General features: G+C 39.9%; 1 protein-coding gene across 1 annotated transcript in view; it reads left to right on the plus strand.

Annotated features, from left to right (window-relative positions):
* Positions 1-25,445, plus strand: part of MAST1 (microtubule associated serine/threonine kinase 1) — a 124,150-nt gene that overhangs the window by 26,271 nt on the left and 72,434 nt on the right. Inside the window, exons 15-18 of the mRNA XM_053719395.1 lie at positions 4,915-5,080; positions 5,997-6,098; positions 7,384-7,506; positions 18,957-19,066. Of these exons, the coding sequence (XP_053575370.1) occupies positions 4,915-5,080; positions 5,997-6,098; positions 7,384-7,506; positions 18,957-19,066 (501 nt within the window). The remainder of the gene's footprint in view (positions 1-4,914; positions 5,081-5,996; positions 6,099-7,383; positions 7,507-18,956; positions 19,067-25,445) is intronic.

Genomic DNA, 25,445 nt, shown 5'->3' on the forward strand with positions numbered 1-25,445 from the left:
TGCACAGATACTGATATAAAAATCCAGAATAAAACTGTTTAAAAACTTACTTATAAGCTCTCAGTTTAGCTTTGTTGAAAAGGTAGCTGGAAAGCCCACTGCAAGTGGGAAATAAGACACTCCCCCCTCTCCCTTCTTTTGCATATGAAAAGACCCTTTACATAAACAGGAGCAAGCTGGAGAAGGTAGCTGACAGTATTCTCATAAAACTTTGGGGCTTGGTTAAGAGTCTGAAAATCAGAGCAATGTTATTTAAAAATAAGCAATACTATACATTTAAAAAAAAACAACAACTTTATGGGCTATATAAATAGATCATCTACAAAACATTTATGCAAAGAAAAAATGAGTGTATAATGTCCCTTTAATTTGGTGAGCTGAAGAATTTTTTTTTTTTTAAATTATTTTTTTTATTGAGGTTGTAAAACAAATACAACAGGCAAATTACATCTCAGAGTTTTAAGCATATAAAAAACAGAAAGCACTAACATAAATGTAGTCTCCAGATGATATGTCAAATCAATAATACACATAATGCCTAAAAAGACAAGTAATAAAAATAAAAAATAAAAAAAAGGTGAACCTCATATTTTCTATTAAGGTGTTTCTCCTATGAATATAGTGGGACATGAGATGAAGTAATGTCCCCCGTAGATATATAGGGGCCTCTCTTGGACCCCCTGGAGTAGGTTTGCGACATAATAATGGGGGACTTTGGGGAGGAAATAAAATAACAGACCGATCCACTCTTTGACCCAATAAATTATGTGAGATGATGATTAATCAACATCATGTACAATGAGCCTAGCAGATGGAGTAAATATATATAGCGAACTTTCAAATAGGTAGATTACAAATAGTTGAGTAGTGAAGCACTAACAAAATTATATGGAGGGCCCCCCGTACATTATAGAGGTTATGTATAATATGTGTAAGTACAGCTTGCTGTTAGCCAGGGCACTATAGGAGCCCGAGGAGTGATGTAGCTCAATGGAGGGGTTGTTCACTTTTATTCCAGGGCGCAGTGAATATAAATATCTAAGCCAATATGTCTGTTCAAAGGGGCAGAGATTGGAAAATATATTAAAACATATTAAAACATGCTATCACGGCCTTAGGCAGCAGTGCAACTCTGTCAAACTAGTTCATCAAGTGGATGAAACATATAGCTTTGAGGTGCAACTCTTTTTACTGATACTAGGTGTACATGTAGTCATAATGTTCTAGGGAAAGAAAGTAAGCTCCACATAATTGCACTAATAAAGGCCGCATGAAAACATTTAGAGTCAAGTTATAAGGCCATCTGTCATAAGCATAGAGATCAGGCTGGTATAATGCAAAAATAGAGTAGGAGCTTAGTGGACTAAATTACAAGTAATACAGAACCTGGGGGTTTCTACCAATCATAACCCAAACATAACATGAATAAATGTGGTACCATATTAAACCTCATACGTGACCTCGGTCCCACCACTTAAACAGAGTACAATATATATAGTAGCATAGTAAAGGTAGGTATCATTTTATCAGTACGACCTAAGGACTGTTCACTAAATATACATAACAAGTTAAAGAATACACACTCTATATAGAGCTAATTAGCGTAAAGGGTGCTATAAAATGTAGATAGTGACACGCTATGCTGGATTACAATTGAGACTCAAGCAAGTCCAAGTACAACGGTTAGGCACAGTCCGGTAGTTTACCTGTAGAAATGACAGCATAGATAGCCCGGGTCTCTACTAAGAAGTCCAGCATAGTCAAAAATGTAAAGTTCACACTGAACCCGGCAACAGAACCAGCTTAGGGGAAGTTATATACATACTTCTCATACTTAACATGTTCCAGCCGGCAAATGCAGATAATAGCACAATATCCTTTTTGTTGCTTTTTTTCCCTAGCGTAAAGTGAACACCAAATGCGGGCGGCAATGAAACGGTGCAGAGCCTAGACAGTTCAACTCTGTTTAAATCCCTTAAGTGCCCCTTGTATATTAGGGGAGTTCCCTTAGTTAAAAACAATAAACATTGCCCCAACAAGGCTTTATTATAAACAGTTAAGAAAATGCAAAATCAACATTAAATGGCATAAAAACTTAACGGAGATAGCGTCTCTGTTATATCCCATGTGCTTGGAAAGTTCAGGGAGCTATATTAAGCTTTCCTTGCATTAATTTCACCCGACACCAATGCGATCATGATCACAATATTCCAGGTATACCCAGATAAGCAATGAGGGCTTCTGAGCCTCAGTAAGAGACCTCACTTCTAGGCACCGTAGGCTGTGGTGGATTACTGGTCTTGAAATTATTTCCAGTGCATGCCAAGGCTGCATAGCGGTGGATCTCTGTTGGGATATTATTTGCAGCTATACATTTCTGGTGCTTTTAACAGTCACCCCTGCTGGGGTCTCAGTAGGTCTGGCATTCATGGCTGTTTGCGCCATCGTAGAGGCTAAACGGCTAACAGTAAGGATATCAACTATTTCCGTTGAAGAGGTAGAGGTGCCTGTGGCGGTCTCCACCCAGTTTCAGCTATCTCACTCCCCGCAGCCGGATATACTAGACCAGACTTCGGATCATTAGTACTTCTGGTGGAGGTAAGTGGTAAGCACTGGGGCCCCAAAGCATCACCACTCCCCTGCTGATTTAAACTAGGTTCGGATGAATTGGCAGTTTCTGAAGTACTGCCGCTTACATGAGTGCGTTGCTTGCACAATGTCTCTTCGAAAGCTTTAAGATGCCCATCTAGCAGATAACCTAGCTCTTCTTGTATATAGGACTCACGCTCCATGTTTAAGCTCCTATATAAATTACTAGGTGGGTAAAAGAATTTTCCAGTCGTGTCCAGAGTAAATCTTTCTGGTTTGTTAACCCAGTGACCTGGGGGGGAATAAACGCAGTAGCTTTTACCACACAAACTGCCTGACTCGTAGAGGAGGCCTCACAACCTCGTGTCTAGATGCTGTGTGATTAGCTGAGGAACATAGGTAGGGCCACTGTAAGTAAGATAGTCTTGGAGTCCCTTCAAGTTGTATTAGATAGATATGCTTAGACCAGCCAAATAGTGGGTCAAACGTGAATAATAGTTCTTGAAATGTTAATAAGATCCAGGAGCTCTCTCCAAACACATCCTGCCGCAACAGCTATAGGCTCCACCCCTCGAGCTGAAGATATTTTTATGTAAACGATCTTCCTTTTTACATAGAGATGTTTAGGTGATATTTTCATGTCAGCTTTTTACAATTATGCTGCATCACTTTCAAGTGATTTAGCATATGGGTATTATGTCCCTTTGATTGGTTGTGCAGGTAACATTTGTATCTGTTTGTTGCAGCTGCTTTCTAATGTAACTTAATATTTCAGTGTGTTTTTCCCATTAGCAAAAACAGTTACGTTTGCAAACTTTTTGGGTTGCTCAGTAATAATTTGTTGTTTGAGGTTTATCAAGTCCTTTTAGCTGTAGAGTTTGTTAAAGGGCCATGATACTCAAATGTCGAAACACTTGAAAGTGATGTAGCATAACTGTAAAAAGCGGACTAGAAAATATCACCTGAGCATCTCTATGTAAAAAAAGAGATATTGTACCTCAAAATGTCCTAAGTATTCAAACCCCATTGCAAAGGACTTTAAGCAGCAAATCAGTATGCCTGTCCCGGGACAGGCAAGGAAGTGAGTCTCGTGCACACTCATCTTATTTCCCTATTCAGTTTAAGGAAGTTTACTATGAAATCTCATGAGAGTTAAGTGAAATATCATGAGATCACAGTAAAAGAGTTCATGACCTCAACACGGTCTGTGCTGATTGGCTGTAGTTAATTTCTTCATTTTTTTATTTTTGTTTACCTGCAGCTGGGCAACAGCTGAGTATAACTTTTTACACAGCACTTACTCTGCTGAGCTGAGAAAATTGTGAGGTAAAATATCTTCCTTTTTTACATAGAGATGCTCAGGTGATATTTTCCTGACAGCTTTTTAGTTATACTGGATCAGTTTCAAGTGATTTAGCATATGAGTATTATGTCCCTTTAAGTAAATATCTTGTATTAAGAATTTGGATTGTAATCAGCCAAACAGGACTGTCATATGATAATTATAGAACATGAAAAGGGCTGAGTGTGATATTGTTCACATGGAAAAGGGCTCATCTGCAGCAGTTAACAGGCTGCTAATAATCAAGATTGTAATCATCTTCAGAGCAGCAATGCACTACTGGGTGCTAACTGGACACATCTGGTGAGTCAATGACAAGAGGCTTATGTGTGTAGCCACTAGTCACCTGTTAGGTCCCAGTAGTGAATTACTGCTCCTAAACCTACCTAGGTATGCTTTTCAATTAAAGGTACCAGAACAAAATAAATTTGATAATGTTAGTAATTTGAAGCTACTTAAAACTGCATGTGACAGAAGAGGCGCCCCATTATAATCATTCGATTTTCTTGTGCAAATTACTTTGAGCTCAGATGAACATTATTTAGTTCAACCAGCCTTACTGGTTGAACTAATTATTCTGCCTGGATTACATATACATCACATGCTACATATACATACATACATAAATCACACACACCACAGTACTACATACTACACTCACACATTTATATTACCACATATATACCAGACAGTTGGGCGGTATAGATAGGTACTATTTACTTTCCTCCTGTAAAGTGACACAGACTGTGCAAAGTCAAAATAACATATACATTTTACTGCAGCAAACAACTGACTGAAGTGACAAAAATTATGGAGCTCCCAGAGGGGTCATTGTCATTCAGAATAGCCGCTAAAAATACCCATGTATTTGTTTTCTTCCACTTACTGTAAACATATATAAATGATCCTAAAGGATGACAGTATCTCATAGAGTCAGTCTGTAGGATGCATGCAATAAATTTCTCTTGTCTTGTGTCTGTCAGGTTTGTGGGACGCCTGAGTATATTGCTCCAGAAGTGATTCTACGTCAGGGTTATGGGAAGCCTGTAGACTGGTGGGCCATGGGCATCATCCTTTATGAATTTCTGGTGGGCTGCGTCCCTTTCTTTGGGGACACTCCTGAGGAATTGTTTGGTCAGGTGATCAGTGGTAAGGACCTCCCTCTCTATCTTACCTCAGAGATAGGGTTAAACATTATTTTAATGTTGGTTGAAATGTCCTATATGTAACAGTAGTCTGCAGAAACCTGTTAACCTACCCAGAAATCTAACAAGATGTTTCCTAATGCACTAAATCTAAATGACTTGTTCTGCATCTGTACCACACTGCTATATTTCTCTTACATCGTTATCTGTATAGCCCACAAGTATGTTCCTCAGCTGAATAAAGCTAACTTTTGGTTTAATGTCTGGAGACTTGGAGCTGTGGGAGTTGTCTTTATCAGCCAGTGAGATATTTATACATGAGTAATAGTTGTTTTAGTAACAGATTTAACTAAAGGGTTTTTGTGTCCAGCGATGTTTAATTGCTACTATTTTATATGAGGGAATAAATCTGATGTTAATTTACCTTTAAAGGGACATTAAACCCAATTTTTTTCTTTCATGATTTAGATAGAGAATACCATTTTAAACAACTTTCTAAATTACTTCTATTATCTAATTTGCTCCATTCTCTTGATATTCTTTCCTGAAACGTATATTTAGATAGGCTCAGAAGCTTCTGATAGGTGGCTGCACATAGATGTCTCATGTGATTGGCTCACCAATATGCATTGATATTTCTTTAATAAAGGATATCTAAAAATTGCGGCAAGTTAGGTAATAGAAATAAACTTGAATGTTGTTTAAAATTGTATTCTCTATCTGAATCATGAAATAATTTTTTTTGGGTTAAATGGCCCTTTAATCTGTTCAGATTTCAAATATTTTTTTTTTCTTTTATTATAAATCCAGTTTTGCCCATAGTCCTGATTCTTTTCTACCTTTTTCTTTAGCCTTTATACCAATCTATTTCTCTGTCCAGTAATTTTCTGTATCTCCCCTTAACTCTTTCTCTTTGCTAGATGACATTGTTTGGCCAGAGGGGGAAGAAGCTCTTCCAGCAGATGCCCAACATCTAATCTCAAGCCTTCTGCAAACCGATCCTCTACTCAGACTGGGAACCGGTAAGACTACTCAAAAGAACAGCTGTAACTATGACCTAGTTTCCATTGCTGTTATAAACTGGTGGTAACAACCAGTATCTGTAATAAAGTCTAGGGAGGTGTTTTATGTTACCACCAGTTTACCCAGTTTACAACAGCAAAGGAAACTAGGCCAATGCAAAGCTAAAATGACAAAACCTAATAACGTAATAATAGTGCACTCAAATTTTAAAAAGACATACCCTACTCACTTAATAGTTTTTAGTTCTCCATCACGCTCACTTAAAAAATGAGACTTACCAGTGGGTTAACTGAATGGGTCTATGCGGCCTTTAAGGTAACCCGTTGAGACATAGGGGTTGATTTATTATGGGTCTAGTGGACATGATTCACTGAAGCGAATCATGCCCGCTTGACCTCACTAAATGCCGACAGCATACGCTGTCGGAATTTAAGATTGCACAAGCATTTCTGGTGAAATGCTTGTGCAATGCCGCCCCCCTGCACATTAGTGGCCAATCGGCCACTAGCAGGAGGTTTCAATCATCCCGATCGTCATTGTATCAGATCGCGATGATTGAAGTCCGCAACCTAAAATGTGGTGGACAAGTTAAGGAGCAGTGGTCTTACGACCGCTGCTTCTTAACTTCTATTTCCGGCAAACAGGAAACATTGCGCGGAGAAAGCAGCATCCGCTGCTTATTAAATCTCCCCCATATATTTTATTGGAGATGATCATAGGGGACACTCCTTTATCTGTGCACTTTTACCTGTACTTTACCCAGCAGTCACTGGATGGTCCAGTCTGCCAGATATATTCTTGTAGTGCCCCCGGCTGTAGGCTTTACTGCCAGTTGCTACTTATCATTTAGAATACTTTAGAAACCCTCCTAAAACCTGCTACAGTATAAACCCTTAACTGTACTGCACAAGATTTTCCTCCATAACAATAAACCTAACAGCAACCTTCCACTGCTGCATTAACACCCTGCACAATCGATTTACATCATTCAGTCAATATACTACCTCCAAGACCTCCAGCATCTAATCATTAAACCACTGTATTGATAGATTTATATGTTTTTCAGCAAAATTGAAAATAGAAGTGAAATTTAAAAATGTCTTAAAATTACATAATTTATCTAAATCATGCAAGTTTAATTTTTATTTTCCTATCCCTTTAAGTCCCTTAATATACTTGAAAGTTTGTATCATAATATACTCAATATACATTTTCTCACTAACATCACTTATTTGTATTGTATCCTTCTGGATTTACCCAGATCTTATTGTATTTATTTTAAAGGAGGGGCAGTTGAGGTGAAAACACATAGCTTTTTCACTGATTTGGACTGGAATGGATTACTCAGACAGAAAGCTGAATTTATTCCCCATCTGGAAGCTGAAGATGATACTAGCTACTTTGACAGTAAGTGCAATGACAGTTTAGCATGTGACTTTTGCTATCCCACATGACCTCTCTCACAAGCCATCTGCATGGTTTAAATAGTAAAGTTTGTGTTTTGTAAATGAAGAGGTGTCCTTTTAACCCCTTAATGATTTATGTACCCTGTACATTGGAAGTTGTTAATGGTTTTACTAGCACTGCTTCGTTGACAATGGTGAAGCTGCGCTAGTACTGTATGCCTCACTTCCAGAAGCATGCAGATATTGTACGGTCTTACCGACATTGGCAACACTTGTGCTATTTCCGGCGCTTGCATGGGGATATGTGAAAGACTGCCGACATACAGGGTACATTGGTGGTTATTAAGTAGTTAAGATAATGTTTCTGTTTTAATTATCCATTTTAATTATACCTAGGTACTGTACTTCTAACATACCTCTCAACATTTGTGGCCAGGTATCATGGACTCAGAAGGATGAGGGGTGCATCACCATTTTGTCGGCGTAACACGGGGATAGTTGACAGGATCCTGGGTGTGTCTGGTTGTCAGTGGGCATGTCTGGGCTGCTTTGAGCGTGTCTGGGTAGTCTATGGGTAGGCTAAGGGAATTCTGCCAATTGGGGCATACAGCTGTCTCAGAGGGACGGAGCTCAGAATTAGTGACTGTACCTCTCAAATAGGGACTGTTAGGAGGAGTGTTTAAACAATTTTGTATGATTTTTTAAATATAAACTTGTCTCTTCAACATATATTATTAGCCAACATAATAGGACAGAAGCGCCACATGGCCCAATATTGTATGATAAGGTATGTAAGATAATGGCAGTGTAAAAACACACTCACTTTTGGTGAGACACCCCTAGTGGTGTAGAAGATGCGGGCTGGGATCAATACAGTCACCCAGCAGACTAATCTCCAATGACTGGTCAGCAATCTGTAGATGGTAAAACAGATACAGCACCAATATGGCCTAGTATTGTCGGAACAATGTTGCAGTATATGGTGATAAATATACTAAATATGCTTAAGCCTGATGAAAAATCCCCTGGTTGGATGAGAAACGCGTTGCTAGCATTTTATATTTTATTAAAGGAAGTTGTTATACTTACCACTTGCTGCCAGACCTCTTTATTAGCCGCTGAACTATTTTTGGATTGCTGGGAGTTCCTGCCTTACCGGGTATAAGTCTACTGGGTGACTGTATGATCCCAGCTTGCCTCTAGTGCACCAAGGGAGGTGCTTCACCAAATGTGAGTATATTTATCACCATATACTGCAACATTGTTCCGACACTACTAGGCCATATTGGTGCTGTATCTGTTTTACCATCTACAGACTGCTGACCAGTCATTGTAGATTAGTCTGCTGGGTGACTGTATTGATCCCAGGCCGCATCTTCCACACCACTTGGGGTGTCTCACCAAAAGTGAGTGTGTTTTTACACTGCTATTATCTTACATACCTTATCATACAATATTGGGCCATGTGGTGCTTCTGTCCTCTTATGTTGTCTACAGATTTATGATCCAGGATATGGACCTTGATCCTTTTACAGACAGCTACCTTGACCCTCATTATCATCCGTACCTGTTTGACATCATCGTGTCTGGTTACTTGGGACTTTACATTTTTTATAAAGTTATCGTTGTATTACTCTTTTTATAATGTTTTTGTATTATATGTGTTTATATATGTTCTGATTTGATCTGTTCACATCTACCATATTTTTTATTTAAGTGTTAATATATATATAGCTGTGTTCAGCATTGTTAACATTTTTTAGTTTGCCAAGGGTGCCCCCTATAGGCCATTGTTTCATATATTATTAGCATAATACTTTAACTGCCAATCATTAATTCTCCTTAGCTTATTATTATGGCATGGGCAACTGTAGTAGAAATCAGGAAAAAAATATATTCTTCAGGGAATAGTGGGAGATGTTGCCAAGGAGAGATTAGCATTCCAGTTAGCTTCCTGTACAGAAAGAGAGCAACTACCTGCTCGCTCGCCATATACTGTGAGGCCCAAACTACTCCCCCACCCCTTTTAAACACTCTTCACTACTATACACTGCTGTGTAGATCACTTACAGATTATATGTTTTGTTCTTGTTGTTTTCTATTTAATTGTTAAAGGGACACTGAACCCAATTTTTTTCTTTTGTGATTCAGATAGAGCATTACATTTTAAGCAACTTTCTAATTTACTCCTATTATCAAATTTTCTTCATTCTCTTGGAATCTTTATTTGAAATGCAAGAATGTAAGTTTAGATGCCGGCCCATTTTTGGTGAACAACCTAGGTTGTCCTTGCTGATTGGTGAATAAATTTATCCACCAATCAAAAACTGCTGTCCAGAGGTCTGAACAAAGAAAAAAGCTTAGATGCTTTCTTTTTTATATAAAGATAGCAAGAGAACGAAGAAACATTGATAATAGGAGTAAATTAGAAAGTTGCTTAAAATTGCATGCTCTATCTGAATCACAAAAGAAACAATTTGGGTTCAGTGTCCCTTTAAAGTTGAACACATTTAAAAATGTAATACAATGTAATAAAATGCAAAACAATGGCCTAGAATTAATAACCCCTGTTTGTATCATGAATATCTTGTGTAAACAACTTGCTGCAACACCGCAACATGAAAATGACAGAATTGATAAAAATTGTCCTCTTCCCCTCATCACACTTGTGAGTTGTGACCAATATAATCAATGCAACCGTGTATGTCTTGTAACTGTTCGCTTCTCAGGCAACACACAGAAGGAATTGATCTATGAAGAATATGGGCATCACAGAAACATATTTAACATTTTTTATAGAACAAACAAATTAAAATGAAAAATAAAAAAAATAAACTCAATCTGTATAAAAAATCTACTCTACTATACGCAAAAGAGAAAACCTGAAAATAGATAAAGGGACATAAAACACCAAATTTTTCTTTTGGGATTCAGCTAGAGCATACAATTTTATACAACTTTCCAATTTACTTCTATTATCAGATTTGCTTTATTTTCTTTGTATCCTTTGTTGAAAAGCAACAAATACACTACTGGGAGATAGCTGAACACATCTTATGGGCTCTTGACAAAAGGCATACACGTGCGGGCACCATTCAGCATCTAGCTCCCAGTAGTGTGTTGCTGCTCCTGAGCCTGATCTTGGTATGCTTTATAACAAAGGATTCTCAGAGAATGACTAGAAGAAAATTGGAAAGTTGTTTAAAATTGCATGCTTTTTCTGAATCATGAAAGTTTAATTTTGACTTTACTGCCCCTTTAAAGAAAGATAAAATATAAAATCAGATACCATCAATAGCTTTGAAATGGCAAGACAAGATAGTTGAAAAATCCTGACCACGCCCCCAGGATGCTAACAGCCAGCCCATGCAAATGTTTGTGTGCAAGCGATATTGTGTTTTCGTGTTCTTTTGTGGGCAAGTTAAATTGTGCTTATATTATAAGTAGAAAGTAAATGCTATTGCTTGAGCGTAATTTAAGTTAACACATGTCGGGTTTAGCGCGTCCTCAGAGCTCTGGTTAACTGTTTTGCTAAACAAAAAAGTGTCACAAAACACATCAAAAATACATTACACAATACAGGTACAATCATATAAACACCATCTAACAAAATTATGAAATACAAATATTGCACAAAAAAGTTATGAGGGCTCAAAGATATGATATCTCAGATGTTTGACTAAAAAAGGCAGACAAATGGATTTAACATAGAGATACATACATATACATGTCTAAAGATGGATATTTATGTGTATATTTGTCTATATATGTATACATATGTATTTATATGTGTATAACTGTATATATGTATTTATATGTGTATAACTGTATATATGCATTTACAGACATACATACACATATAAACACATTAATACATATGTAGACATATATATAAGTGCATTGGAGCCCTTTGCAGTTAAGTAGATAAAAACATGAAAAAGCATAATTATGCAATATTCATATTTAATAAAGTGTTATACTATGTATTTACTGTAAATATTTCACATTCCAATGTTCTGCACATAGCAGAATATGTTCTAAGTATTTATAAATAGATATTCCAATATATATATATATATATACAGGGAGTGCAGAATTATTAGGCAAATGAGTATTTTGACCACATCATCCTCTTTATGCATGTTGTCTTACTCCAAGCTGTATAGGCTCGAAAGCCTACTACCAATTAAGCATATTAGGTGATGTGCATCTCTGTAATGAGAAGGGGTGTGGTCTAATGACATCAACACCCTATATCAGGTGTGCATAATTATTAGGCAACTTCCTTTCCTTTGGCAAAATGGGTCAAAAGAAGGACTTGACAGGCTCAGAAAAGTCAAAAATAGTGAGATATCTTGCAGAGGGATGCAGCACTCTTAAAATTGCAAAGCTTCTGAAGCGTGATCATCGAACAATCAAGCGTTTCATTCAAAATAGTCAACAGGGTCGCAAGAAGCGTGTGGAAAAACCAAGGCGCAAAATAACTGCCCATGAACTGAGAAAAGTCAAGCGTGCAGCTGCCAAGATGCCACTTGCCACCAGTTTGGCCATATTTCAGAGCTGCAACATCACTGGAGTGCCCAAAAGCACAAGGTGTGCAATACTCAGAGACATGGCCAAGGTAAATAAGGCTGAAAGACGACCACCACTGAACAAGACACACAAGCTGAAACATCAAGACTGGGCCAAGAAATATCTCAAGACTGATTTTTCTAAGGTTTTATGGACTGATGAAATGAGAGTGAGTCTTGATGGGCCAGATGGATGGGACGTGGCTGGATTGGTAAAGGGCAGAGAGCTCCAGTCCGTCTCAGACGCCAGCAAGGTGGAGGTGGAGTACTGGTTTGGGCTGGTATCATCAAAGATGAGCTTGTGGGGCCTTTTCGGGTTGAGGATGGAGTCAAGCTCAACTCCCAGTCCTACTGCCAGTTTCTGGAAGACACCTTCTTCAAGCAGTGGTACAGGAAGAAGTCTGCATCCTTCAAGAAAAACATGATTTTCATGCAGGACAGTGCTCCATCACACGCGTCCAAGTACTCCACAGCGTGGCTGGCAAGAAAGGGTATAAAAGAAGAAAATCTAATGAAATGGCCTCCTTGTTCACCTGATCTGAACCCCATTGAGAACCTGTGGTCCATCATCAAATGTGAGATTTACAAGGAGGGAAAACAGTACACCTCTCTGAACAGTGTCTGGGAGGCTGTGGTTGCTGCTGCACGCAATGTTGATGGTGAACAGATCAAAACACTGACAGAATCCATGGATGGCAGGCTTTTGAGTGTCCTTGCAAAGAAAGGTGGCTATATTGGTCACTGATTTGTTTTTGTTTTGTTTTTGAATGTCAGAAATGTATATTTGTGAATGTTGAGATGTTATATTGGTTTCACTGGTAAAAATAAATAATTGAAATGGGTATATATTTGTTTTTTGTTAAGTTGCCTAATAATTATGCACAGTAATAGTCACCTGCACACACAGATATCCCCCTAAAATAGCTATAACTAAAAACAAACTAAAAACTACTTCCAAAACTATTCAGCTTTGATATTAATGAGTTTTTTGGGTTCATTGAGAACATGGTTGTTGTTCAATAATAAAATTAATCCTCAAAAATACAACTTGCCTAATAATTCTGCACTCCCTGTATGTGTATATATATATATATATATATATATATACATATATATATATGTATATGTTTATATTTATACCTATATATAATCATCTATATATAGGTATACATATATATTGTACTAAAAAACATCAGGGGCCCCATCCGATATGCAGCGTCACCCGCAAAAGCCGGCAACGCCGTTTTTTGCGCGGGTTTGGTATCACATATACGGCGTAGCATACAACTTACTCCCGTATATTTCACCCGTCGCCCGCAATTTTTACTCCCATAGGCTAACATGGGACCGCGTCGTAAGTCGGTATCCAATATCCAGCGCAAGGCCTTACGTGGAGTAAATGGAGAAATCTTACTCCATTTTCACCTCGCCATAAAATGCAGCCGTAGCAGTCCTTGCGCTGAGTATGGGAGCACCGTAACTCCCTAAAATGCCTGCAAAAAAAACCTAACATCTAACGCATGCGCAATGTCTATCTACCTGTCAACCGCAATCCCCCACCGCAATACCTAATAACGTGTATTAACCCCTAAACCGCCGCTCCCGGACCCCGCCGCACCTACATTATATGTATTAACCCCTAAACCCGCCGCTCCCGGACCCCGCCACACCTAAATAAAGTGTTTAACCCCTAAACCGCCGCTCCCGGACCCCGCCGCCACCTACATTAAATATATTAACCTCTAATCTGACCCCCCTACACTGCCGCCACCTACATTAAATATATTAACCCCTAATCTGACCCCCCTACACCGCTGCCACCTACATTATATTTATTAACCCCTAAACTGCCACTCCCAGACCCTGCCGCCACCTACATTAAATATATTAACCTCTAATCTGACCCCCCTACACCGCCGCCACCTACATTAAATTTATGACCTCGCATTCTATTGGCTGATCCAATCAGCCAATCGGATTGAACTTCAATCCGATTGGCTGATTAAATCAACCAATCAGATTTTTCCTACCTGAATTCCGATTGGCTGATAGAATCCTATCAGCCAATCGGAATTCAAGGGATCTTGGATGACGTCATTTAAAGGACCAGCCATTCGCCGGGTAGTCGTCGGCCTAGAAGGATGTTCCGCGCCGTAGGTCTTCAAGATGGAGCCGTTCCTCGTCGGATGGATGAAGATAGAAGATGCTGCTTGGATGAAGATGTCTGCCAGTCCGGATGTCCTCTTTTGCCCAGATAGGATGAAGACTTCTGCCGGTCCGGATGTCCTCTTCTGCCCGGATAGGATGAAGCGTTCTGCCGGTCCGGATGTCCTCTTCTGTCCCATCGGATGACCACTGGTGCCAGGCTGGGTGAAGACGGCTCAAGGTAGGGTGATCTTCAATGGGGTAGTGTTAGGTTTTTTTAAGGGGGGATCGGGTGGGTTTTAGAGTAGGGGTGTGTGGGTGGTGGGTTGTAATGTTAGGGGGGGATTGTTCTTTTTTTTTTTACAGGTAAAAGAGCTGATTAGTTTGGGGCAATGCCCCGCAAAAGGCCCTTTTAAGGGCTATTTGTAATTTAGTATAGGGTAGGGCATTTTATTATTTTGGGGGGCTTTTTTATTTTATTAGGGGGCTTAGATTAGGTGTAATTAGATTAAACTTCTTGTAATATTTTTTAATTTTTTTTTAATTTAGTGTTTGTTTTTTTTGTAATATAGTTTAGTTTATTTAATTGTATTTTATTTTAGATAATTGCAGATAATTTATTTAATTAATTTATTGATAGTGTAGTGTTAGGTGTATTTGTAACTTAGGTTAGGATTTATTTTACAGGTAATTTTGTAATTATTTTAACTAGGTAGCTATTAAATAGTTATTAACTATTTAATAGCTATTGTACCTAGTTAAAATAAATACAAAGTTACCTGTAAAATAAATATAATTCCTAAAATAGCTACAATGTAATTATTAATTATATTGTAGCTATCTTAGGGTTTATTTTATAGGTAAGTATTTAGTTTTAAATAGGAATAATTTAGTTAATAATATTAATATTATTTATATTTATTTAAATAATAATTAAGTTAGGGGGGTGTTAGGGTTAGACTTAGGTTTAGGGGGTAATACATTTAATGTAGGTGGCGGCGGTGTAGGGGGGTCAGATTAGAGGTTAATAAATTTAATGTAGGTGGCGGCGGGGTCCGGAGCGGCGGTTTAGGGGTTAAACACTTTATTTAGGTGTGGCGGGGTCCGGGAGCGGCGGTTTAGGGGTTAATACTAGGATAGGTTTATTGCAGTGTGGGCTATGGTGGTTTAGGGGTTAATAATTAGGCTTATTGCATTGTGGGGGGTTGTCGGTCTAGGGGTTAATACATTTATTATTAGGAGTGAGAGGGGGGATTGCGGATATAGGGGTATACGTGTCGGGCTTATTTTTGGGAGGCATTTGTAGTTACGCTCATTTCTGGACATCGCTAGTTTATCCGACTTATGGCACTTTAGCAACTGCCGGCGCCATAAATGTAATACCCCGATGTGCGAAGTGAAACTACGGGCGGCACGGGTTCCCTCGCTTGCGCCTAAAACAACGCCGTATATCGGATCGCGCCCCTGATATATGTAGAAATATGTATTTATGAATAAATAGAACATATTCTGCTATGTTAAAAACATTGGAATGTGAAATATTCATATTTTCATGTCGGGATAGCGCACATGAGAATATGGGATCGGGTTTGTGCCTAAAAGGAACATTAAAAGGGATATTAAACCCAATTTTTTTCTTTCATGATTCAGATAGAGCATGCAATTTTTGTTCTTTTGGTATATTTATTTGAAAAACAAGAATTTAAGCTTAGGAGCCGGCCCTTTTTTTTGTTCAGCACCTGATTAGTGCTTGTTCATTGATGTAGCCAATGCAGCCACCAATCAGCAAGCACTATACATGGTGCTGAACCAAAAATGGACGGGCTTTTATGCTTACATTCAAATAAAGATACCAAGAGAACAAAGAAAAATTGATAGTAGGAGGTAGGAGTAAATTAGAAAGTTGCTTAAAATTGCATGCTTAATATCCTTTTAAATCAAACATTTCTCTCAAGCTATATTTAACGTTATAGTTTTAAAAATGTAAAACTTAAATCTTTTTAATTTAGTAATACAATTAAAAGGTAATGTAAAAAAACAAAACAAAAAAACAACTATGCACTTTCCTTTATTTATTTTTCCTGATTTTCCATTAATTTAAATTTAAAAATTCTAGTTTTTCCACAGTCCCATGAAGGCTGAAATGCATTTAGTGAAATTCGGAACACTGACACTCCTGCATGTTTCCCTGTTATTACTAGATCAGTGCAGGATATCATTTATAGCTGTCTCTAACTAGCAACAACAAATGTGATAAGATAACATTTCATTCAATGAGTCCATGAACTGCAAAACAATGCACATTATGCTTGCAACATTTTCAAAAACTTTTAAAATATTTATTGTCTATTAATTTCTGGTACGTATGTAAACAAAGATGTCTATGTGATGTTCTATTCAAATATGAGTTAATGTAACTTTTGTCTCTATATAAGATAAGGTAAAAGCAGGGCCGGATTGGGAATAAGAAACAGCCCTGGAAAAATTTTAAGACCAGCACTATTTTACATTATGGGGCATATTTATCAAGCTCCGAATGGAGCTTGATACCCCGTGTTTCTGGCGAGCCTGCAGGCTCGCCAGAAACAGCAGTTATGAAGCAGTGGTCACAAAGACCGCTGCTCCATAACCTGTCCGCCTGCTCTGAGCAGGCGGACAGACATCGCCGGAAATCAACCCGATCGAGTACGATCGGGTTGATTGACACCCCCCTGCTGGCGGCCTATTGGCCGCGAGTCTGCAGGGGGCGGCGTTGCACCAGCAGCTTTTGCGTATTGCTCGCCGTATTCAGCGAGGTCTGTCGGACCTCATCCGCACTGTCGGATCAGGTCCGACAGACCTTGATAACTAGAGGCCTATGTCTATAGAATACACAGACACCATTTTTCTCAAGGGGATTACTGTGATACTCCTATCGCCCAATATTCTTTTATTATATTAGTTTGAAATAAAATAAAGGCAGATTGATATATTAGCATCCTACAACCTAATTTCTATGACTCTATTTGACAGTGTGAAAATGATTATCCATAGTTTAATCTAGAGAAGACACTCCAAACAGTGTGTCATTCTGTCTCACAGTTTAACTAGACACTAGAAATTATTCGAAGGAGGGCTACTAAAGAAGGGGTTCTCTTTAAGCGTTAAGCTTTGGTTAACAGACAAATATAAGATAATGAAGCAAGTGTGTGTACACAAACTAATAACATAATAAGATCTGATTTTACCTGCAAGCTCAATCCATTGTAATAGGCTGTGGTTTTAAAACACAAAAACAAGTATTTCATATACACAAATAAACTTGAAAATGCAATTTCTCTTACATTGTATGCTCTGCAGCTGGTATAACAAGTAATTGGAAAAACAATTTTGCAGTATACTGTACCGTTAATGTATGTAATGTATAGCCCAGAAGAGAAAAGAGAGGTAATTCAGCTGCATTGCCTCACCAGAAGCACCACCCTCTTAAAGGGACATTAAACCCCAAAAAAATATTTCATGATTCAGGTAGAGAATACCATTTTAAACAACATTCCTATTTACTTCTATTATCTAATTTGCTTCATTCTTTAGATATCTTTTGTTAAATAAATAGCAATACACAAGGGTGAGCCAATCACATGAGGCATCTATGGGCAGCCACCAATCAGAAGCTACTGAGCCTATCTAGATATGCTTTTGAGGAAAGAATATCAAGAGAATGAAGCAAATTAGATAATAGAAGTAAATTAGAAAGTTGTTTAAAATGGTATTCTCCATCTGAATCATGAAAGAAAAAAAATGGGTTTAATGTACCTTTAAATTGTAGCTGCCTCAGCTTCTGTGGCCCACCAGAAAATCTCCTGGTGTCGTGCTAGGCCAATTTAGCCTTGGGTAAAAGTGAAAATGAAATAAAATACAAAACATAATTTTAAACCAAGGAATCAGAAATTATTTGTATACATTTTCACTGAAACACTGTTGTGTGCATAAGAGGGCTGTTTTCATTCAGATTTTTATTTATTCGATAATAAGATGAGCATGGGGTTGTATTTAGATAAAGTCAATTTAGGGAGGTGGCATATTATGTAGGGCAGTCCAATGGCCTGCTTGCTTGCCAGGTTCCCTACTTGTTGATTTTATTATTTTTAATCATTGTGAGTGGTATATGTTGTTAAGGCTTTTCACTACTTGTCTCCATGGTGTCTAATGTGGAGTGATGCATGGTTCCTCTAAACTGCCACTCATTCTTTAGTATGTGCAAAACACTGTTTTCCAGTTGGCAAATGCCTCATTAGGTCAGGAATTGATAAGTGACTTCATGATCAATGTGGGGATTGTGGGTAATGTTTTACAATTTAGTTGCTAGACAACATGATACTGCTTGCCTTTGTTTCTCATAGTGACAGCCAGTGGTGTGTGATTTGGTGAGATACTGTGAAATGCAGTTCTATGCGCCACTGCATGCCCCCATGTGACGTATGTGTGACATAGTTACATAAGGATTGGGCAGCTAGCATAGTTTACTGGAAAACATATAGTAGTTATGTCCTAATAAACCCCTAATGGTACCATTGGTTACACTGGCAATAAGGTTTCTAGGAGCTGGGCTTTTATGATATGGTGCAAAAAGGTCAATAAAACTGTTACAATAGTATGTTACAGGACAATAAGATAATTAATCACTGGGTTACTGTGATTAAATGTTAATGTTAAGGACAATGAGACATTAACCACTCTTTTGTGGTTCCCACAGCACGGTCAGATCGGTATCAGCACATAAACTCATACGATGAAGATGATACAAACGATGAAGACTCTGTTGAAATCAGACAATTCTCTTCCTGCACCTCAAGGTTTAGTAAGGTGAGGAGTTAAACTATATACTTCATTTTTTGCTCATTTTGAGAAGCATTACATTGGGCAGATATTTGCATTCCATGTCTGATCTTTACTCTGTACATTGTTAAAAATAATAATAATAATCAACATCAACATATATATATATATATATATATATATATATATATATATATATATATATAGCTCCAGGGCCAACCTTAGCATTTGTGGGGCGCTAGGCAAGGTAAATTTGTGGGGCCCCTCAGCCCAGTGACCTTATTCCCCTCCCCTGTTTGTTCTGACCCTTGTATGGCCCACTCCTGTGGCAAAATTCAGTGATACCTATATAAAAAATAACACAAAATATTAGACCTCCTGATACCATAAACATTTCTCATAAACTAAATTTTCTTTATAAATGGAAAGAGTCCACAGCTGCATTCATTACTTTTGGGAAATAAGAACCTGGCCACCAGGAGGAGGCAAAGACACCCCAGCCAAAGGCTTAAATACTCCCCCCACTTCCCTCATCCCCCAGTCTTTCTTTGCCTTTCGTCCCAAGAGGTTGGCAGAGAAGTGTCAGAAGTTGGTTTTCATCTCTTATGGAGGGTAGTACTCTTTGACATGGGACGGGAGTTTTAAGTAATCCTGTCAGTATCTCATTGAGAGCATTGATGAAAGTTATAGTCCGGAGATGCACTAAGAGTCTTTCTGCGAAACAATCCTGACTCATTTTAACAACTCCACAAGTAATCGGCTTTGTTGAACTTCGCTTCGCTGCCTGCTTTCTTCTCTCAAGTCCATGGCTGAGGCGAGGCTACTATCCGTCACACTTGAAGGGCTGTGTTCCATTTCCACGGCGTAGATTCCGGTAAGATTGTTTCATTTTACTTCTTCATGATTGTACTGTAACTCATTTGTAACTCACATGAAAAATACAGGGTTTCAGTGAGACTCCTTTAGTATCTTGGAATCAAGGGTTAATATCTCCTGAGGGGATTATTTAACAGGGGGGGGGGGTTTAATCATGTTTGTTATGTGATTCAATCTGCTTATGTTTAGTGTTAAGAGGGCTTGTGGCTTTTTGGAACATAACGGCCTTTCGAAGTGATGCAACCTTACGGTTGGGCACGCTTTTTTTGGACTGTACAGTTCACCTTGTGACCAGGCGTGTTTACGTTCTGGTCTCCCATTTCCGCATTCCTGACTGTGTGGTCGACGGAGAATTCTAGTCCACTGGTGTCTGGTTCATAGGAGGTGGTGAGTGCCCCAGCCAGTGTGGGTGTCAGGTGCCGTTTAAATTGTTTTATATATAGTCCATTTTTTGGTATCCTTTATCCAGTTATGGAGGATGCTGATGTTGAGATTGTTCAACTTTCTTATTCTTCGCCCTGTGACAAATGCGAATTGGTCCCATTGACTCAGGTCAGTCAGTTATGTTCTTTAGGCCGTCCTAGAGCACCTTGTTCTTTGGGCTTGGGGATACAAGGGACTGCTGAGCCATCCGCCTCGGGGGGCCCTGTCCTCCGGGAGGCAAGTTCCCTACCACTCCCTACTACTGCTACACATGCAGGTAACTTAGGTTATGTTTTTTCCTCCTCAGAGGGTGGATTTTTCCCCCCGGAGGTTGTGGCACGTTTTCGCTTTTACATACTTTTGGCGCTTGCTCGTCTACAAAGTCCAGATGTTTATTTGCGATTGTGCTCGTGCCCGATTGCCCCAGGTCTCTCAGCCACAGGAGGGTATGTGTAGTTCCCTGCGGGTGTAACTGTTCCTGAGTGTTGTGCCTTTCGTTACAGGCCGGCTCGCCTTCGTGTTCTACTCAGACACGTTTTTGAGCTGTTTGGGGACCCTATCCTTCTCGGCTATGGGACTCATCAGTCTCCTCCTTCGAATGGCTCACCTCATTAGACATGGGGGGATGACGTAATCTCCTTTAAGTCTTGTTATCAAGATCCTTCCCAGTTTGTTGGATGAACAGGGATTCCGTTAGGCTGGTCCTGCGGATCTTTCTGTTCTTCTTGGGCATTAACCCTCGGGTTGCCTGTCATTTTATTTTATCCGGTTAGGATGAGTTTTATTTTTATTTTTCGTACTATGATTCCTGCGGGAACTTTCACTGGGATCGATACTCGCTGTTTGCTTCTACGGAAGTAGTTTGTCCCATGTTTGTCTGTTTTTTCTTCCTTCCTCTCTGAGGGTGGATTTAGCCAGCTTGGCAGTTATGACCCTGGTTGCAGGCTGGTCCTGCTTGGGTTCAGATGTTCTGTCTCGCGGTTTATTCAGACACGTGGCGCCTATTATACCTTGCTGGTCAGGTTGGGGTGCCAAGTGCTTTCAATATTATTTTTGTTTCTTGTTATTTGTTTTACAAGTTTCAACTAAGCATTCTCAAGAGGACTTGCAGGTCCGTGCGGCTCTCGGGATTGTTTCAGTCCCTAAATAGCCGTCTCTCTGGTGACTGGGTCCGTGAATTTTGCTGCGTCACTCTCTGTTGCTTCCAAGATCCTCGGAACCTAGAGTATTCCTTCCCACGTGGTGGGAAGGTTTGAGGGTTTAGTGCCTCTTTTCCACCGGTCGGGGCGGTTTTGCCTTTAGGAGGCCCTGGGACTTGTCCTTTTTGGACTTGTTCCTTTAGTGGTTCTCTTCTTCATTGAGACCTTCTTGGACTTTGTCAGTTTCTCCTTGTGGATTGGGTCACCTATGGGGGACTTGGATTCCCTTCGGGAGTTGGTTGTTTCTTTTTCAGGACATTAGACAGTGAGGTCTTTTTGGGCTTCGGTTAGGGGTCCTTCCCCGGTGTTGGGAATGCTTTGCATCTCCTTCTTGGAATAGAAGAGGTCCTAGTGGTTTTCCACTCATATGGTTCAGGTATTACTATCCAGGTGGCATCCAAACCCATGTTTTACAGTCCTCTGACTTCGAATCTGAGGTGATGTGGAGGCTTGCTGTTGCTCTGCTCGGGTGACTTGTCCTCACTGTTCCCCTTGTGTCTGGAGCTCGTGGCTAGCTGGACAGCTAGCTCAGCATACTAATGCTCTGTGGCTACTCTGTACTGTAGCAAACCGAGGATTGCTAGTTCGATCCATGGCGAGGTCTACTCAGCCTTTCCTCCTTTCGAGGTTGATAAAATGAGCAGCGCCTTGTGTTCCTTAAGGGGGATTACCCATGCTTTTTAAGCACAATCATGTTAATGTTGCTTGTACGCCTGTTAGCCCTAGTGTCCTTTTATGGCCTTGGGAGGCCTTGGCTCTTTGGAGTGTTGGTTTCCTGCAAGGGGTGGTCTCTTCCCTTTGGGTCAGGACTTGCAAGGGCTTCTTGCTCTTGTTATCTGGGTTATTCTTTATTTATCCCTGGGAGTTCTGTTTTTTATATCAGATGAGGGATTTATGTTCCTGGAAGATTGTTTAATCTAAACATTTGTGGGGCCCGGGCTTCTTGTCCTGTTCTTCCGGTTGTCGACGGTTTTACTCTGCATTTTTTCTTTATGGATCCCGCGGTGGGATGTTACCGTACTTTATGATCCTAGGACTGGCCTGGGGGTTCCAGTTTCTGGGGTACTTGGGCTTAGCCCTTGTTCTGGCTGTTCTGTTTTACAACTTGGCCAGATTAACTGAGAGCCGGGCTCCTTGGGGCTTGTCTTTTGCCAGACGATACGGTTCCCTTGGGACAGCCAACTAATGTGACCTGATGGTGGGCTTTCCTGCCTAGCAAGCAGACGGTTTGCGGTTGCTCAGTTGTCACTCTTACGCCTGGTATGTGTGCTAGCATGATGGTGTTTTAAGGGGTTCTTTCCGTGTTCATCAGTGAAGTGGCCTTGTGTTCTCTCGGTTCATCCTACAACTTCCTGTCTTATGGGCAGGTGTTTATTGATGCTCTCCTCTTCAGGGGGCTCATTGTCCTCCTTACAGAGATGTGGTTCATTTTTTAGGGGCCTCTCCTGTGTTCGGGAGGTTGGAACAGATGTTTTATCTGGTTCGGTTATTGGTCTACTCTTTGAGTTGTTCCTTTCAATCTGGGGAGCTGCTGGCACTGCATTGAGACTTTAGTTGGGTGGCTTTGCTAGATCTCCTTGGGTCTATCACCTGCACGATTATCTCTAAGTTGAAGTGGCTGTGTCCATTCTTCCGCCCTTTTGGGGGCCGATCTTGGGGTTCCTTTCTGTTCCCTTGCTTTCAGATCTGCTGTTGCTTGGGCTGGTCCGGCTAGGTGTAGGATCTGAGATCTGTTGTTCATCGACAGGTCTTGGGGGTGCCAGTGGAGATTCTATGCCTCTCCCCCTTTGAGTTGCCTGAAGTGTGACCTCTTGTCTTGGAGGTTGGGCAATCTGCTATTTTGTTCGGCCGCTTTTTCCTTACGGATTGTGTTCTCCTTGTATTCCTACGGATGGCAGCATGTTACTGGACTCAGATGTTTATCTTCTGAGTTTGCTACTTGTAATTTTTCTGTTTGCTCAGTCTCTGAGTTCTGACGTTTTGAGGACTTTGTCTTCAGCTGTCTTTTTTGGTGCTGTTGCACGATGTTTGGGAGATGTTTCTTCTCCTTGATGATGCCTGGTTGCTCCTTGTGGGTTGGACGTCGTCTCCCCTTGTTCTCAGGATCCAATCGGGTCTCTGTGGACTTGGCCTTCTTTTGAAGGGGTTTTTTCCTTTATTGGATCTTGCTGTACCGTTTGGGTATCCTTTAACTCACCCTTGTCCTCTCCCTTTGGGGGATTTTGGTACTGTACTAGTAAGGGTTGTGTGGGGACTGACTACTGGGCGCTGGTTCTCCTGGAGGAGTGTTGGCTCAGTGAGTCTGCTTTGCAGGTCTCTAGTAGGCTTTTTTACTATCTGCGGGTCCTTGGGGCCTTTTTCCTTCTAGTTTTTACCCCGGCTCCGCCAAAACGTGGTTTGGTGGGGCATCTCTTATTTTTTATTCATCTGGCACCTTTTCACCCTGGTATTTCTTCTACTGTTCCTTGTTCCTCGGCAGAATGACTGGGGGATGAGGGATGTGGGAGGAGTATTTAAGCCTTTGGCTGGGGTGTCTTTGCCTCCTCCTGGTGGCCAGGTTCTTATTTCCCAAAAGTAATGAATGCAGCTGTGAACTCTTTCCATCTGAAGAAAAGAAAATGATCAGGTAAACATAATTTAAGTTACAACACATACATTGCACCATCTCATAACCTCACCGCTCGCTGGCATTGCGAGGCCCCCCCAAAGAGCGGGGCCCTGGACAGGTGCCCCTCTTGCCCTGCCCAAAGGGCAGGCCTGTATAGTTTAGTATCACAATAAATATGAAGAGAGCTTAAAGGCACACTATACTCAAAAATAAAAGAAACATCACATTTGTTCACTTATTACTTTTGAGACGCTATGCACAGATATTACGTCACACATATAATTTCTAAATTATAAAATAATTACACAAATCCTCCGGAGTATCTTACTCTATGTAAGGTAAGATGGGAGGAAGACTTGGGAACTATTATATTACCTCAGCAAAGTTCCTCTATTTTTCTAAGTCTTCTTCGCTCTCTGTGCCTTTGTCAGATATTACCTTCAAAATTTTGCATAGGTGGTGTCTTACTCCTTAAAGACTTTTCCTGAAAAAGTAACAGGTGTTGGAGATGCGGAAATGTGATCAGCAATATGGGATGTATGTGGTGGTGGTGTCCTCAAATTTATCAATTTTACCATAATGCAAGAAATAACATGCCCTCTTACGCCCCTAGTGTGGTTGTCAAGTAAGAACCTTGTTTCCGTTTGTTTTCCAAATAGCTCTAAATATTTAATTTGTGAAAAATTGGCAGATTGCTGAAATTACAAATGACAAATTATCGGAATACCATGGGCATATATATATTAACATGCAGATTATATAGATAGCTATCTTGATCACTTTCAGACATACTACTCATATAGTGAGCGTACAATTTCATATAGTGAGCGTACCATTTCATTTTTGAATGAGTGTACATGAGTTGTTTTTTTATAGACCAAGGGGACGATTTATTGAAGTGCGAGTGGACATGATCCGCTGTAGCGGATCATGTCTGCCAAATGCCAACAGCATATATCATTGCACAGTGAAATGCTTGTGCAATTCCGCCCATGCACATTGCAGGGGTTGTCAATCAACTCGATTGTATGCAATCGGGCAGATTGCTGTTTGCCGCCTCAGAGATAGTGGACGAGTTAAGGAGCAGCGGTCTTAAGTCCTGAAGGCTCGCGTGGAAACAGCTGCATACAACTCCAGAAGGAGCTTAATGAATCGGCCCCAATATGTTCAGTGGGGTAAAGTTTGTGTGTGTTTTGTTTAAATACATGCAATGAGATATATCAGTGCAATGAACTAATTTGTATAAAAAAATCGTAGTTAGAACCCCCGTTAATTTGGGCCGATTTGTCAGCCTGCGAGC

Source organism: Bombina bombina, chromosome 6 (genome assembly GCF_027579735.1).
Source record: "Bombina bombina isolate aBomBom1 chromosome 6, aBomBom1.pri, whole genome shotgun sequence".
NCBI classification, from domain to species: domain Eukaryota; kingdom Metazoa; phylum Chordata; class Amphibia; order Anura; family Bombinatoridae; genus Bombina; species Bombina bombina.